The following is a 17,559-nucleotide window of genomic DNA, read 5'->3' on the forward strand; positions in this document are numbered from 1 at the left end:
GACAAACTGCAGAGCACAAGCCCCCCATAAGGAGGACGTGGCACTCAGTGCCAGCTCATTGTTGTTGAGTGAACGAAAGGCTTGGTCAGTGGATCATCTGATTTTCAAACAAGTCGGAAATTTTGATCTTTTTGTAAAATGTCCCAACCTGTAAATGGTGGACCAAACAAAACAGGTCTGCCCAGGGCTACCAGTTGCAATCTCTGTTTTCATTGGTATTGAATTCAAAGAACTATTATAAAAGCACTATAGGTTTCTGAAATGTCCTTGAAGAATGTGAGTTCTGTGGTCCAACTTCACTATCAAGGGAAAGGGAAAGGAGGGGTTCTTACCAGGAGTGTAATTTGGTATTGGTCTAATTAGTACATTTTCATTAGTCTAACCAGTAGATTGTCATTCTGTAGTTTTTTTTAAAATGTAATAAAGTGATTCATTTTTATGTAGGAAAAGGGGGATAGAATATATATTTGATTAAAAAATACATATCAATTTTGCTTTTATTTATATATATATGGAACACCAGTACTGGAAAAATGCATTCAAAGTTAACAAAAATAGCTATCAATGCAAAGTAGGGACAAGGTAGAAAGGCATCCCTGACTGGTGTGACTCAGCGGGTTGGGCATTGTCCTGCAACTCAAAGGTCACTGGTTGGATTCCCAGTCAGGAAACACGGTTAGGTGGTTAGGTTGTGGGCTAGGTCCCTGGTTGAGAGAATGCAAGAGGCAACTGATTGATGTTTCTCTTGCACATCGATGTTTCTCTCCTTTCTCCCTCCCTTCCCCTTCTCTAAAAATAAGTAAATACAATCTTAAAAAATAAAAAAAGGGTATAAGTGTGGGAATAAGACTTCTCAATGTACATTTTTTAATTTAGTTTTTACTTTTGAACCAGGTGAGAGTATTACATATTCAAAAGTTAAAATAAAATTTAAAAATGAAAGTAAAAAGCATTAAAATGTCAACTTATGCTTGTCCTGTGGGGTTGAGAGGAACATGGACTTCTCCCCTCCTCAGCAGGACATGTGCTCATCCATTGAAATCTGTGTACTCCAAAAAGAGAAAGTCATCTGGCAAAAGTGTCACTTTGTCGATACTGTAAACTTTGTACACCAACTCATACAAAAACAATAGACAGCCCTATGCTGTCAGTGAATTGGCAGGTCATCAAAACAGAGCTGTGGCTCAAATTCCCAGAGTTCAAGGTGGTGAAACTCATGGTTCTGGCCAGTGTGCTTTTGCTGTGGGAGCCAGATGTTTGCACCAGCTAAAACCTGGTGCTGTTGGAACCTCAGCATAAATACAACACAGAAGAGATATGCAATCTGCTCTACCCTGCCTGCCTGGACTTTAAGAGCACTGGTAATTATATTGAGGAAATTCCTGAATTTCTTTTGGTGTTGAAGTTAAAGCTGAAGGCCAAAAGACCAGTGAAGCTGTTTTGCTTCTTAAGAAACTTATGGCCTGGAATGATATCAAAAAGGTCTATGCCTCTCAGCAAATGAGAGTTGGCAAGGGCAAAATGAGAAACCATTGTATCCAGTGCAAGGGACCTTGCATCATCTATAATGAGGACAATGGTATCATCAAAGCCATCAGGAACATCCCTGGAATTACCTGCTTAATGTAAACAAACTGAACATTTTGAAACCTGCTCCTGGTGGGCATGTAGGCCATTTCTGCATTTGGACTGAAAATGCTTTCCACCAAGTTAAATGGTCTGTATGGCATCTGGCATAAAGCTGCCTCCCTCAAGAGTAACTACAACTTTTGCATGCACAAGATACTTAGCACAGACCTTAGCAGAATCTTGAAAAGCCCAGAGATACAAAGAGCTCTCTGAGCACCATGCAAGAAGATCATCATAGAGTCCTGAAGAATCCACTGAAATACCTGAGGGTCATGTTGAAGCCGAATCCGTATGCAAAGACCAGGCTCTGGAACACCATTCTTCATCAGGCAAAGAAATACAAGCTCCACGTGGATAAGGCAGCAGCAGTGCTAGAAGCCAAACTAGATGATAAGGGGGTTCCAGGCAAGAAGGCTGTGGTAGGGAAGAAAGAAGGCTGTTGGCATTATGAAGCAGAAGGCTTTGGTGGTTAAAAAAAAAAAAAAAGGCTGCAGCTAAACACCTAGCAGCTAAGAAGACTGCAGAAAAGAAACCCACCACAGAAGAAGCCTGCAGTATAAACTGAAATTTGTTTGCTTTGTAAAGATCAGATCACTTTGGTCTGCTAATTTTGAATAAAAACCTGATCAAAGAGGCAGTGAGGAAAAAAATGAGTCAATTTATTTTTTACTGCAGAGTATGGTAGGTTGAAAACAGATTAAAATGCATAAAATGTGTAACAGGATAAAAGTCTATAACGGAAGTGGAATTACAAAAGTTCAAGAAAATTGGTAGTTACAAAATAGTTATGGGGATGTAAAATATAGCATATGGAATATGGTCAATAATATTGTAATATCTACTAGATACTATGTGGCGTCAGATGGGTGCTGAATTTATTGGGGTGATTATTTTGTAAGTTATTTAAATGTCTGATCATAGGGTTGTACACCTGAAACTAATGTATTGTACATCAAATGTAACTGAAAGATAATAATTTTTTTTAAAGTTCAAGAAGAAAAAGGAACAATGATAGCTAAGAAACAATTTTTAAGAAAAATTTTAAAAGATTTTATTTATTTAATTTTAGAGAGAGGGGAAGAGAGGGAGAGAAACATCAGTGTTAGGGAGAAACATTGACTGGTTGCTTCTCCTATGTGTCCTGACCAGCCAGGGACCAAACCCACACCCCAGGCATGTGCCCTCACCAGGGATCAAACCAGTGACCTTTTGCTTTGTGTGATGACACCTAACTAACTGAGCCACACTGACCAGGGTGGAAACAATTTTTTGTTTACTCTTTAAATGGTATCAAATCACCATGGCACTTAATATTCCACTCATTCCATACTTAAGATTTGTGTGACAATTTTATTTGTAAATGCCCGTATTTACAATGGAACACTGGAAATCACTTCATTTAAAATTGTTTAATTTCATGAGAAAAAATTTGGATGTTGGTATAAAAATAGGGAAGGGATACATGTACTTTTCAAAATTCTTTTGGTATTGTGTAAACAAAAATACTTGAAGACCACTGATCTTGATTTTCATACCTTTGAAACCAATGGAGTTACTCGTCTGTCTCTGGAAAGTCAAAGTTACATTTCATGTGGTGACTAAGAAGCCACAAATTACCACCTCTGAACACAATCACATTGGGTTAATTTTGGATCAGTTGGCTTTTACTTAGAAAAACAGAAACTTTTAAGCCTCATAAGAGTGAGTGCCAGGTAAATTTGAATGTTTGTAAGGTAGGTCCAGTGTACGACATCAAGAATTCACAGGGCCACTGTAACAAGAGTGTGAAGAACGGCCAGATCAAGGGGTAGGAAGTTTCTTACCTAACTTTATCACAGCCAACCTGTTTGGATACTTCTTGGGACTCATACAGGTGGATTTAAAACAAAAAAATGCAAGCCTAGTAGTATGAGAACTCATCAAACCCACCTATAAGGAGTTTCTTGGCCTGGACCCTGGGGTGCTGCTCCAGCCCCAGGTTTTTCTCTCAGGCCCCTAGGACATGTGATAACAAGGGAAACATTTGTTTGAAATTTGTTCATTTCAAACAAATTTGAAATGAAAATGATCTAATTTTCCCCTTTCAAATAAGAAAATTTTAACTACATTCAATCTTTGTTGACTCTAAATGGGAACTGAACAATCATTTCTTATTTGGTCGAAGCTTTGTCCTTATTATCCCTGTTTATAGCCCTTACCATAAGAAATCCCAGACACCCTTTATCTCCACTCACTCAAGGCTCTTCATATCACCTATTTTGAAACCTTTCTCACCACTACCCAATTTCTGAGACTCTTCCACTCTGTTCTCTGAAATTCATAGGCCATCATCAGCAAAACCTTCTGCATCCTCAATCTCTCCTTCTGAATGTTTCCTTTGCTTTCTTGCTCTAAAGCAAACCTGGCTCATCCTCTGACTTGGAAGTAGAAGAGGGATTCTCCTTGCTCTTCATTGCTTCTTTCAGGCTATTTTCCCTCTTTCCTCTCTAATTCCTTCCTCTGACCAACATTTGTTTTTTTAACTTATGTCCTCTGATGTTGTCACTCAATTCATTGTGGTAGTCACCTACTCACTCATAGATCATTCTGCCTTATTTCTCAAGCACTTCAGCTTTGGGCTACTGGAACCCTCTCCAGCACCTCTCCTGTCCTAAGTCTTGCTGCGAAATAGGTAATCCTTATGACACTATCATCTTGACTCTTCCAGTACCATATTCCACATTCCTCAGCTATTCGATTGCCATTGTCACATTTCACCCTGGACTTCATCACATCTCCATAATCTTAATTTCATGCATCCCACTCTAATTTACCATATTGTTGTGGTAACTCTTGCAGAAGTGAGATGGACTCCTCCTAAAATTTGGTTTGGATTTTAAAACTGTTGATGCTACACATGTACCCAGACAGCATGAAAAGGTTTATCACTCACAAAGAAGCTTTCTGGGAAGAGCAGGGCAGGCTTCAGGCTGGTACAAATATGGCTTTAGGAGACAGAGAAAGAAGACATCTTAGGGTTTTATGGTGGTTGGTGTAGGGGTGGGACCGGGGTGAAGGTTCCCTCACATGGTCTGGGTCTTGCATGGTTTGAACTTCCCACTGACACCAAAGGAATGAGCACCCAGGCTTTCTTATCAGTTTTTCCAGGTGTGGGCGTAGGAAAAAGAGGAGTGAGTGGTGGGGCTTGAAAGCTGCCAGCAAATATAAAAAATGGATCCAGATTCTTTATTATACACCTCCTATTTTTCCAGATCATTTCCTCTTGTTTGGACTCCTATTGTCCCTCACCTCCACAAAGACTTGTAATTCATCAATCCTAACAATTTTTTTCTGTCCTTAATCTCTCCATATCCACTTGTTCCTCATCTTAAAGTCCATGGTGAATCATAATCATTCCTTTATATCCTCAGCTTCCTTGCTGCTCTCTCCTTGCTCTTATTTCCTTGGTAAAACCTGATTAAATAGAATTACAAGTCTACACTGAGCCTCTACTCTGGCAGCTGATTATTGTTGGAGGAAAAAAAAAGCACAATCACACTGACTTGTCCCACTGAAATTCATGACTGTGAACTCAAATGGGCCTTTTAAGACACTCAGCAAACATGTTTTTTTTCCTAGTCCATTCATCTTTCCATTCTACTAGATGACTATTCACACCTTTGTTTCTGTCCTCAAGCCTCCATTACTCTTCCACACCTCCTCTCCACTGATGACCTTACTTCCTGTCTGAGAAAGTTAAAACAATCAAAAGAGAACTTCCACAGATTCCCATAACCACTCCTATCCACCTACCTGCCTTCCTATTTCCATAGATGAACAGTTTGTGCTCCTGTCTGCACATTATCTTTTCACTTGTGTTCTGGGTTCCAAATTCTCTTTCCTTCTCAAGGATACCTCACCAAAATTTCTCTCCTCTTGCACCTATATAAATGTTTCCTTCTCTTCCAGACCATTTGCCTCAGAAACAAATATTTCTCCCAATTTTTTTGTCAACCTACTTTTGATTTCACTTCCACCAACAGTTGTTCTCTCATTTCAGGGCTCTCCTTTGCAGAAGAACTTCTCAAAAGAATGGCCCATAATGTTAGTCATCTCCAATTCCTCTCCTCCCATTTTTTCTTAAACTCAATCAAGCCCCTCCAGCTGTGCACCACCCCTTGCTCTACTGATGTTACCAATGGCATCCATGGTAACAGATCCAATGGTCAATTCTGTTTCCACTCACATATGAGCACTCACACCTCCTTGGTACACTACCTTCACTTGGCTTCTAGGCACTTACGTTTGGTTCTCCTATTCCATTGGCTGCTCCTTCTCAGGCTCCTTTGCTGGCTCATTCACTTCTCCCACCTTGATGTGGCAAGACTTCATCCTTGGTTCTCTTCTGTTTACACACTCCCTTGGTGATATTGTCTAGTCTCCTGGTATCATTTACATGATATTTAAATATCATGTAAATGCTGACATCTTTCTTTATCCCTAGCTTGGACCATTCTCCTTAACTCCAGAGTCATATATACCACTGCCGACTCTAGACCTCTGCTTGGATTTCTAATAAATATCTCAAACTTAAGTGTCCAAAACTGAACCCCTGACCTTTCTTTTCAAACCTACTCTACTTGTATCTTTCTCATCTCTATTGATTTGTTTTATTTTTCCATACTCCCTATCAGTTTTATTATCCCATTTAATTTTTGTATTTATATGTTATTTATTGCCTGTTACCCCACCTCCAAAATGTAATATCTACAAGGGCTGGAGGCTTTTGTCTGTTTTGTTCACACATAACCCAATGAACTAAAACAATGTCTGGGTGCTCCGTTAATATTTATTTATTGAATGAATAAAAAAATGAATTAAACCAATAGGATCTATTCTTAGCTTACTTCAGAAATTACTGAAATCTAGCCCTGGCTGGCGTAGCTCAGTGGATTAAGCTCGGGCTGCGAACCAAAGTGTCACAGGATCGATTCCCAGTCAGGGTACATGCCTAGGTTGCAGGCCACGACCCCCTGCCCCAGCAACCACACATTGATGTTTCTCTCTCTCTCTTTCTCCTTCCCTTCCCTCTCTGAAAATAAGAAGGAAAATTGTACTGCAACCGCAATTAAAATAAAATTTTTAAAAAATCACTGAAATCTCTTAACCCAAACTAAAAATCAATGAAAAATGGGTTTATCTGCCAGCAAGAAAATTCTGCTCAGGTTTAAAACCTGTGTCTGTGCATGGGTTGGGGGAGGGGCAGGCAAGAAGGTATCTTCAGAAATGGAAAGCACCAGGACAAGGCTTAGATAAAAGCCACAGTGAGAGTGTTAAGGTTTGCTTCTGAGGAAACCATTTCTCAGAGCCACAGGCCCGAATGAGTTCTAAATGGCCGCTTAAACTTTGTCGGCATCATGTGAAAGGTGGACTTTGGTGAAAGGAAGCAAAAACGCATCTTCCTCCAACTCACTCAAATCAACAGCTGTTCTTTCACTAGGGTGTCTCCGTTTTCCCTTATTTGCACTTCACTGTCAAAAAACACCGCACCCTGCATTATGTAGCCTTAACTGAGTAGCTACGCCATCCCAGGTCTCCTGTCTTCAGGACTGTATTTAATTCAGTAATATTTTTCTTTGAATCAGCGTTTCTGGGTGGGGCCGGGAAAACTCTGAAGCTGTTTGAAAACAATACAAACTAAAAAGCTCGGAATTTTTAAAAAGTACGTTTTAAAAGTAGTTTAAGGCCCTTAGAGGCAAAGTGGATTTGGGGGTCACGGTGAGCTTGGCACAGAAGAGCCTGTCCGCGTCGGGTAGGCAGCAGGCGAAGAGCCGAGTCCTCAGGGGACGCTCCCGTCGGCGTTTCGGTCTGCGACAGACGCTCCCTCCTTGAGCGGCACCCGCCACCGTGTGCGAGGCAGAACAAGCCCGTCCCCAAAGAAGGAGCCCCAAGCTTTCTTGAGTTTCCATGTAACCGGCCCAGACACGTCCACGCTGCAGGAGCAGAATCCAAAGGGAGCGTCAGTACCGCCGCGCGGGCTGGCAAGACGCAAGGCAGGCGTAGCCAAGGGAGCCCGGAGCCGGAGCCTCAGCCTCGGACCCGCGCGCGACACAGGCCCTCGCCGCGTCCGGCCCTCCCCGCGCGGAGCGTGCTACACCAGGCGTCGGCGGCGCCCCCTCCCTCCTCCGCACGCCTCCCCTTTAAGCGCGAGGCACAGTAGGATTTGTGTCGGCTCAGGCGACGAGCGACTCCCTTTTATGGCGGCGTCGGCTGCAGTGGCTCTGACAGCCACCACGGCCGCGCGAGCTGAACGGGAGGCCGGGCCTCGGGCTGCTGGCCACCGTCACCGCAGCGGAGCCGAGAGGAGCACCGCGCTCACCGGGGGCGGGGGCGGGGGCGGAGGCGGGGGAGTGGGCGGGCCCAGCAGCGCCGGGGGCGGGGAGGTGGGGGAAGGCGGGGAGCCGGGCTGCCAGCGCTCCGGTCTACCACTGACTGCGGCGCGGCGGGGCGATGTGTGATTACCATGGCGAGGAGTCTCTGTCCGGGGGCCTGGCTAAGGAAACCCTATTACCTCCAGGTAGGCCGGCGGCGAGCCCGTCGCGCGCCCCCTTCGGCGCGCGGTACTTGTCTGCTTCCCTCTTCCCCTGGTCGGCGCCCGCCCGAACCCCGCTGCCCCCTGCTGTCGGCACCTGGCGGCGCGCCCTCCTAGCCGCCCGGGCGCCGCAGCCCCCAAGGCAGCAACTACCCGCGCCCCCAACCGTTGCCCTTGCACCTCCCGCGCCCGGACGGGCAAGGCTGTGGGACCCAAGTCATCCGGCCCGGTCTCGCCCTCGCACCCCTCGCTTCCCAGGAGCCCCGAGACGCGATTCGGGTGCGACCCTTATAGCCCTAGCAGTCAGGGCTCGGCAGTCTGGGCTCGGGACGTGCCTCAGTCTTCTCGTAGGTCTTGGTGCTCTCCCTCCCCTTCCCTGGTGGGCCCCGCAGGTTGGCTGTTTTCGATGCTGTGTCCTGGGTTTTCAATCCGTGGTAGGTAAGGTGGTGTGTCATTCTTCCATATTTTAGAAAATTATGGCAATTTGTCACATCGGTGTTTCCCGGAACCGCTCCCCCCCCCCCCACGAGAAGCAGCGTGTGCCTCGTGCTGAGCCCCTTGGTTCGGTCTTTCCATCATCGGTGGTTTAAATGGGAGGTAGGGCTCCTAAGCCAGAGCGAGTCGGATGGGTGTTTGCTTTTTAAAAGGGAAGGGGACAGTGTCTGGTGGCGATCTCAGATACCCCAGCGGTGCAAACGTTATTCTCAGTCATGTCATGTGTACTGTTCGCGTGTTAATTTTTCATGATTTCCGTTCCACCCTCTGTTCCGCTGCCGGTCAGTCTTCGAACCCTACTATTGCCTTCATGTACTTACTTGGTCACTAGGGGGACCTAGTAGACATCGTTAGTAGCTGAGCGCAAATCTATCACTCCTTTGGAAAAACAACTACAAATCAATGCCTGGCATGGGTCAGCGGTATTGTCTGCATTCAGAGGACAGTATTCTTTTACCTCTTACATGAAAAGACTTAAAAGGAATTGATAGATAATTTTGGGATAGGAATTCCTGCTCAGCTGGTGTTTTTATAAATTGTTTAAAAAGTTTAGAAAAAATCATCATGAACCAAGTAAATCTTTCGTTTTTGTTTGGAAACTGCATGTCTAAATCATTACCCTGCCATGAGTGATGTGCTGCAGATTGGAAGCATGGGTTGACAACCCATGAAATGATGGGTCTTTGTCTCAGACTCCACCAGTAGTAACTGTGCCCTGAGGAACCGTGCAGCAACCCAGTCTAGAATTCAGTCCAGGCTAGGTGGTGTCTTTATGTGAACCACATAATGCCTTTCCAGACTATCCCCAAAATAAGTTTATTGAGCTATTTAAAACTTTTCTTTTTACTAAAACTATTTAGCTATTTATTTTGAAATTTTTAGATTTTGTGGCAGTCTTAGTTTTAGACTTTAATTTGCTTGCCTCTAAAGGTTCTCTGCATATATGGCTGTGACACTTTTTGGCACTATAGCACAAGAGCTTTCAGATTGATTACGATTAGGTTTTACAGATATTTATGTCTCCATTAACAGCATACATTTGGTATTTTGCCTTTCTAATTGTGCACATCATTATCTGTTACCAAATTAAGGTGAACACAGACTTTAAGCATTTCAAAAGGATTTTGGGAAGAGTGATTTTTAGTAGGCTATTTCTACATAAAATAATGATTAAACAGAAACTTTATTGATTATGGTATTATTTGAGACAAATTTAAAACTTGGGAACCCAGGGGATTGGTGTTTTAAACATTGTCTTAGTATTTGTATTTATTCTTTGTACAAACTTTCTTGTTGTCAGTGTAACCAGTTTAAAATAAAGGCCTACAGATTACTTGAGAGTCTTATCTTCCTCCATTACCTGTTGCCTGAATGCCTCACCTTCTGTTTTTTATGCTTCCTCTATCAGTAGGTGCTTCAATCTCGAAATTGGTTTGCACAAATCAAAATAAAATATTTTCAACTGAGTCTATTATACAGCTACTCAGTTTCTCAACAACTGAAGGTTGAATTAATATATACAGTATTACTTTCCTTTCTTATTTTTATTTTATTTTTCTTGAGAATAAAATCATGTTCCTTTAGAAAAAACATGAATCATGATGAAGAGCTGAATTTTGTTCATTTGCACATCTATTTCATTATGGCTTTGAAAAAGTTTTATAACCTTTTGGCTTCATAGTTTCCATATCATAAAGTTGCAATTGTAGTTCTTAGCTGAATGTATCACATGAATGTAGTGAGGATAAGCCAGATGAATTTAAATCTGTTTTGTTATAACTTGACTTCATTTTAAATAGAAAAGCACATGAACTTAAATTGTAAATACATATGAGTAAATATGTTGAATTCCTTCAGCCGTAGGTCCCTGGCTTTCCACTCCCTCCTTTCCTTTATATATTGAGCACTTATTGACCTGAGTGCATGATATTACTTACTTTATTGACTCAGTCACTTACTTAATAAATATTTGTCATGTGCCAGAAACTTTGTGAGGTGGTAGGTGTTCTGTAGGAGATAAGTAAACACCTTATAGTTGAGTCAGGGAGACAAATATTAATCAAATGATCTCAGAAATATGTATTGACAACACTAAGTCCTATGAAGGAAAGGAATAAAGAATATCTGAGAGGAAGAGAACAGTATCTCTCTCCTCTAAAAGTATTTTGCTATGAAACATTTTATATGCACAAAAAACAGAAAAGAATAATGAACTCTCGTGCACCTACCTTTCAGTTGCCTTCCACAATTATCAGTATTTTGTTTCATTTCTCCTCCCTTATATCATCCTTCCAACTACCTAAAGTATTTTCAAGTAAATATGAGATATCACATAATTTTATCCAAATATCTCAGTATGCATTTCTAACAGGTAAGGATATTTTTAGACATAATCATACTTTACCATTATCATGAACCTTGTAAACATTAAGTATATGAAAGAAACCGGTCACATTATCATGCCTAAGAAATTAATAACAATTCCATATTTTTTTCACCCTCCTAGAATGCGTTACCCTAAGAGGACTGAGTAAATTCGATTTGCCATGGAGTGGATTTCCTGTGATTTGAGAGGTTCTCTTGGCAAAAAACAAAACAAAAACTCCCCTCCCCTAACCAGCTTGTTCCTACTGGAAATTCTTCATTTGAGGGAAACTAATTCTCATTTCATGTCTTGGGATATAGATGTCTCAGAGAATAAATGTCTCCTTTAAGTAACATTTTTAGAAAATGTATTATTTTAATTCAAAGTGAGGCTGTAATTAGTCAACAGGTATAAAATATCTTGTTTGGGGATAAGGAAAGGGGTGAAGAGTACAGAAGGAATTGGATTTCAAAGATACGCAGAAGAAATGGAGGGCGCAGCAAGAAGAGGAAGAGGTTATAGAGACGAGTGTTGTATACTTGGCAGGTTTGCAGTTTGTCTTCAGCTGGGTGGGATCAAAAAACATTTGTGTCCTGAGGTGTTCAGCCCATAGGGCTTGAAATTAATTGCCTCTCCCTTCTTCCTACAAATTTACAGGGGAAAAACTTTTTTAACAATTGCCTTAAATATAAAGGAGCTTCATTCCCAATGTCTTCATTAATCCAGATATCACTGGGGTAATTGATAATGCTTCTAGAGAACTTTAGTATTATGCAGTTAGTGATATGTTTTCAGCTATAATATGGATTAAATAGGCATTTACGGACTAATGTGGGGCCTAATCATGGCTTTATGGCTTTGTTCATATAGCTAAAGAGATTCTGCTTGTGAAGAAAACAACTGATGTGGTATATCCATAGAGTGGTATATTATTCAGCAAGAGAGAGTGAAGAACTGATAGATGCTGTAACATAGATGAACCTTGTAAACATTAAGTATATGAAAGAAACCGGTCACAAGAGACCACGTAATTATGTGGTTCCAATTATATGAAGTATCAAGAGCAGGCAAATCTATGGAGACAGAAAATAGATAGTTGTTGCTTGGGACTGGGAGGACTGGGGGGGAAATGGGTATGAAGTGTCTTTTTGAGGTAATGGAAATGTTCCAAAATTGATACTGGTTACAGTTGCACAACTCTGACAGTATACCCAGAACCATTGAGGTGTATACTTTAAATGAATACATTGTATAGTATATGAGTTACAGCTCAATAAAGCTGTGAAAAATAAGGAACTGAGTTTATACCATTGTGATGTGGTCCTTCTCTCTACCTCTTGTTGCATTCTACCAATGCCAGCTTTTTGATGCAGGGAGCACTTCTTCCAGAGGAGTGGTGCAGGCATACTGTTTGCCTGTGTGGCCTCTCTGTGAGCCAGGAGGGCCTGTGACCTGCACAGCCAGCTTCTCATGGCAGAGCATCTTTCCCAGAGCACACTAACTTACACTTGCCTTCTTTCCAGCAATTTTGAAGAAACCTTACCTGGGAAATAGTATTTCCTAGTTTGACTAAGTGTACATGGAACAGAGTAGAATCCTGCCTCTGAGATCAGAAATTGGATGTGTTAACCAGTTTAGACCATTTTTAGACTTTTTTTTCTTCCACTCCCTGTATGTGATACTGCTTTTGGCTTACTTGATGTGGTGACTGGGACACCTGCATTTGTCTGTTTTTAGCAGTGTGTTTTCTACAAATTAGGATCTACTTTGTTTAGCATTTACTCATAGTCTGAGTGGGGCTGATAACATAGCAGGCCTATAATTTGTTGGTTTTGGTTTTGAATACCTTCTTTCTTCTCACTGTCATTTAAGTCCTGAAGAATGAAACTTGAAACAATTAAGGGTAATTCTCTATGCTTAAGTTATACACATTTTCCATTCCAGTCATTCTGCCTGCATGCCCTGTTGCACATAAAAAACTAGCAAAATTCTAATGAAATTTGAAATATCGGATACTTGGGTACTTCTGAAAGTTTTAAGCCCTTTGGGATGGCAAAAGTTTTAAGTTTCTTGAGGCATCATCCTCTTAAACATAACTACTCTAGCAGTTTCATTATGTATCCAATATTCAGGCTGTCATGAATGAGTGGGTAGATGGCATGTTCTAATTAGGGTGTTAGCACTCATTTCTGATACTTGGCTCTTTGGCTTGTATGTACTATTTTTCAAACATGACTGCTGTAAATGGTTTGGTTCTTTATGACTTAATGTGGATATTTTGTGGGATTTAGTGTCAGGGTTACTGATACAGATTAACTGGTAATAGTGACAATGTTGACAAATACCATAGTAAAAGTAATATGGCTCCTTGCTCATTTTCAGCCTCCAGGATTATTTTAATTCTAAGGATAATTAGAGCTGGTGGTTGTTCCCCATTCCCCCAAGGCTTTAGAGGGAGAAGGACCACAGGTGGTGTGATTTTCATAGGCTTTAGCTAATCTTTTGCCTTTGCCTGAAACTAAATCTTCAGATTAATTCTAAATCTAAATCTTCTGAGATTGGTATGTATGCAGAGAGCATATGCATCCCATAATGTCTTAAATTCAAGCATACGATTATAATGCAACCATTTGATATTACCATTAGTTACTTTTACACCCCTGTCGGAAACTCGGTGAATTCTCAGGCAGATTTCATCTTCACCACACTTTCCGGCTGGAGCACATGGTAAAAGTGCTTCTTCATTGTCATCTCCCCAGTGCCCCAGTTTTTCAACTTGATGGCTATTGTGTTGTTCTGCATTCTCTATAGAAGCTTTCTTTTCTTTCTCCTTTCTCTTTTTCTCTTCCTCCCTCTCTCCCTCCCTCCCTCTCTTTCTCTCTCTCGTTCTTTCTTTCTTTCTCTTTCCTTCTTTCTTTCTCTTTCTTTCTTTCTTTCTCTTTCTTTTCTTTTCCTTTCTTTTCTTTCTTTTAGCAGTTAGGTCTATTTTAATGCTTTCATTTCTTGAAGTTGACCCTAAAAACCATACTGTACCACTCTGGTAAATACTAACTTTTTATATTGTCTGATTGAAAAGATAAATGTCTCACCTTTTTAACATACCTATTTCTAGACATTCAAATAACTTGTGAATACTTTCCCCCCTTCAAACCTTTTAATCTACAAAGTATAGGAGTTTAGAAAAACCAGGATATTGTAATATGAACATGTTTTAAAAACCCAAAATATTAGTGGATGTGTTTTCCTTCTGAAGTCATTTTTTTATTTTTTGGTTGAGTATTTAATGAAATTAAGTAATTATCTTTTTTAGATGTGATCATGGTATTGTGGTTATGTTTTTTTCTTTTTTTTTTTTTTTATTGTGCCGCAAAACACATAAAGTTCACCATCTTTACAGTTTTTAAGTGTATGGTAAAGTAGTGTTAACTATATACACATTGTTGGCAATGGATCTCTAGAACGTCTTCATCTTATAAAACTGAAACTCTGCCTATTGAACAACTGACTTCCCATTTTGCCACCCCCGCCTCCAATCTCTGGTAACTACTATACATTCTACTTTATGTTTCTCTGAATCTGACTTCTTTAGATACTGCATATAAGTAGAATTAGGCCATGTGTTTTTTGTGACTGGCTTATTTCACTTAGCATAATACTCTACAGGTTCATCCATATTGTCCCAAATGGCAGAATTTTCTTTTCTTTTCTTTTCTTTTCTTTTCTTTTCTTTTCTTTTCTTTTTTTCTTTCTTTCTTTCTTTCTTTCAAAAGTATTATGAATAATGCAGTGAACATGGGAGTGCTGATATCTCTTTGAGGTCCTGCTTTCAGTACATAAATATCTTGAAGTGGGATTACTGGATCATAGCGTAATTCTATTTTTAATGTTTTGATGAACCTCCATACTGTTTTCCATAGTGGCTGTACTGTTTTACATTTCAACCTACAATGCACAAGGGTTCCAATTTCTGTACATCCCCACCAGCATTTATTTTCTGTTTTTGTTTTGTTTTTGATAGCCACCTTTTAAAAAAAGATTTTATTTTTTAGAGAGGGGAAGGGAGGGAGAAAGAGAGGGAAACATCAGTGTGTGGTTGCCTCTTGCGTGCCCCCTACTGGGGACCTGGCCTGCAACCTAGGCATGTGCCCTGACTGGGAATTAAACCAGCTACTCTTCGGTTCTCAGGCTGGTGCTTAATGCACTTGAGCAACACCAGGCAGGGCGATAGCCACCTTTTTAACAGGTGTGAGGTGATATCTCATTGTGGTTTTGATTTGCATTTCCCCGATGATCAGTGTTTGGAGTCCTTTGCATGCCTTGATCATCTTTTCATGAGCTTGTCAGTGGTTGTTTGGAGACTGTTCCTTTTTTCTCTTACAGTTCTGTAGGTTAGAAGTCTAGGCACAGTGTAGCCCAGCTAGTTCTCTGCTCTAGGTTTCACCAGGTTGCAAATCAAGATTTTGCTAGGGTTGAGTTTCTTTCTGGAGCTCTGAGAATGAATTGACTTTCCAGGCTCTTTCAGGATACAGTCACAATTCAGTTCTGTTCAGCTGTAGAACTGAGGTCTCCATTACCTGGTGGCTGTTGGCTGGTGGTGGTTCTCAGCTTCTAGAGGCTGCCTAAATCCTGTTGTTCATGGTTCCCTTTCTCTATCTTCAAATCCAGCAATAGTGGTTGGAGTCTTTTGCATGCTTTGAATGTCTCTGACTTCCCTTTCTGTCTCATCTCTCTGACTCTTCTGTCTTCCTGTTCTGTTTCAAGGGCTTATATGATTACATTGGGTACACCAGGATAATCCAGGATAGTATTTCTATATTAAAAGTCAGCTGATTTAGTGACCTTAGTTTCACCTGCAAAGCTCCTTCACAGCAATACCTAGATTAGTGTTTGATTAAATAATCAGGGGTTGGGAATCAAGAGGGAGACATCTTTAGAATTCTGCCTATCACAGAAAGAATGTAAATGAATTCTGACATTTAAAAAAATCAATCATTTTCTAAAATATTTTATTTGTTTTTTTCCCATTACTATTAGGTTTAAAGATGTTGCCATATAAGAAATTTTATAAGAGAGTTATTGTATTTATCATGCCTGCAGTTTCTGTGAGAGGAATTTTGGGTGTTTATTAGAAGAAAAGAAAATGCAAATATCTGCTGAACAATCTAATACACTTGACTCTTGAACAACATGGGTTTGAACTTATCAGGTCCACTTATACATGGATTTTTTATTTAGTAAATACAGAAATGTATTTTCCCTTTTTTACAGTTTTCTAAGTAACATTTTGTTTTCTCTAGCTTACTTAATTGTAAGAATACAGTATATAATACATATAATGTACAAAACATGTGTTAATTGACAGTTTATGTTGTTGTTAAGGCTTATAGTCAACAGTAGGATATTTAGTAATGAAGTTTTGGGGTTAGTCAATAGTTATACTTGGATTTTCTCTGGTTGGGGAGGGGTCAGCATCCTTAACCCCTGTGTTGTTGAAGGGTCAAATGTAGATGCCGTTCTTAAATATTTACTACCCTTACACAAACTAGTTTAAGTTTGAATTCTAAGAAAAGCTTCCTTAAAGTGTAACCTATTTATTTCTATTTATTACTATAATTAATTAAAGTTGTTTTTCTTTACCCCTTAAAGAAGACAATACTTGGTTTTGTTTTAACGAGTCAGCTTACAACATTTTCAATCACACCTGATCCAGTAGAACTGAATTTGTCCCCCAATGAAGGCAGAGCCTGTTTACTACCTTGGTCTTGTCCTTTATCCTGAGCATATACACATTGAGGATGTACAGAATGATGCAGCATAGTACATATATTTTAACATATATTAAAAATATTCTGTAATCACTCTAAGATTTTCAACACTAAGCACACACTTCTCCCTTTTGCATTCTTACTCTTAGTGTTAACACCATCACCATCATATCCTTATCATTGTCATCACAATTGAGGTCCTTGCCACTCCAATTTTCCCTTGTCCTGTCGACCCCCTCTGGCTTCCCTCCTTTTTCTATCAGTCAGGATCCCATGATCTGTCATTTCAACTACTCTTCTGTGCTCACTTACCACCTCCTTCCTTCTCTGACCTTCTTTCTTTCTTGCCCTGACACTCCCACAATTTCCTTTTGGTCTCATCTTTCTTTGCACCCTGATTTCTCCAGGACTCCAGCCACCGCCGCCTTCTTCTTCTTCTTCTTCTTCCTTCTTCCTCCTTCTTCTTCCTCCTCCTCCTCCCCCCTCCTCTTCCTCTTCTTCTTCTTTCTTTTTTCTTCTTCTTTACATTCTCTTTGGGTAATTGCATCTCTTCACATGGGTACCATTATAAACCAATACTAATGGGACTCAACTCTGTGTCACCAGCCCATACCTTCACCCAGAACTTGAGATTTGCATTTCCAGCTGCTTATTTTATATCCACTAGTGCTTCATATTCAGCATGCCCAAATCTAAACCCACCCCAACTTCTTTTCCTGTTTCAGTGAGTGATA

The 17,559-nt window shown here is 40.5% G+C and overlaps 1 protein-coding gene and 1 pseudogene across 1 annotated transcript in view; both read left to right on the top strand.

Annotated features, from left to right (window-relative positions):
• Positions 1-957: 957 nt before the first annotated feature.
• Positions 958-2,194, top strand: LOC123823977 (annotated as a pseudogene).
• Positions 2,195-8,068: 5,874 nt separating this feature from the next.
• Positions 8,069-17,559, top strand: part of DIPK1A (divergent protein kinase domain 1A) — a 118,799-nt gene continuing 109,308 nt past the window's right edge. Inside the window, exon 1 of the mRNA XM_045847058.1 lies at positions 8,069-8,185. Within this exon, the coding sequence (XP_045703014.1) occupies positions 8,132-8,185 (54 nt within the window). The 5' untranslated portion in view covers positions 8,069-8,131. The remainder of the gene's footprint in view (positions 8,186-17,559) is intronic.

The sequence above is a fragment of the Phyllostomus hastatus genome, unplaced genomic scaffold (genome assembly GCF_019186645.2).
Source record: "Phyllostomus hastatus isolate PE091 unplaced genomic scaffold, TTU_PhHast_1.1 phas_contig_524, whole genome shotgun sequence".
Classification (NCBI taxonomy): Eukaryota; Metazoa; Chordata; class Mammalia; order Chiroptera; family Phyllostomidae; genus Phyllostomus; species Phyllostomus hastatus.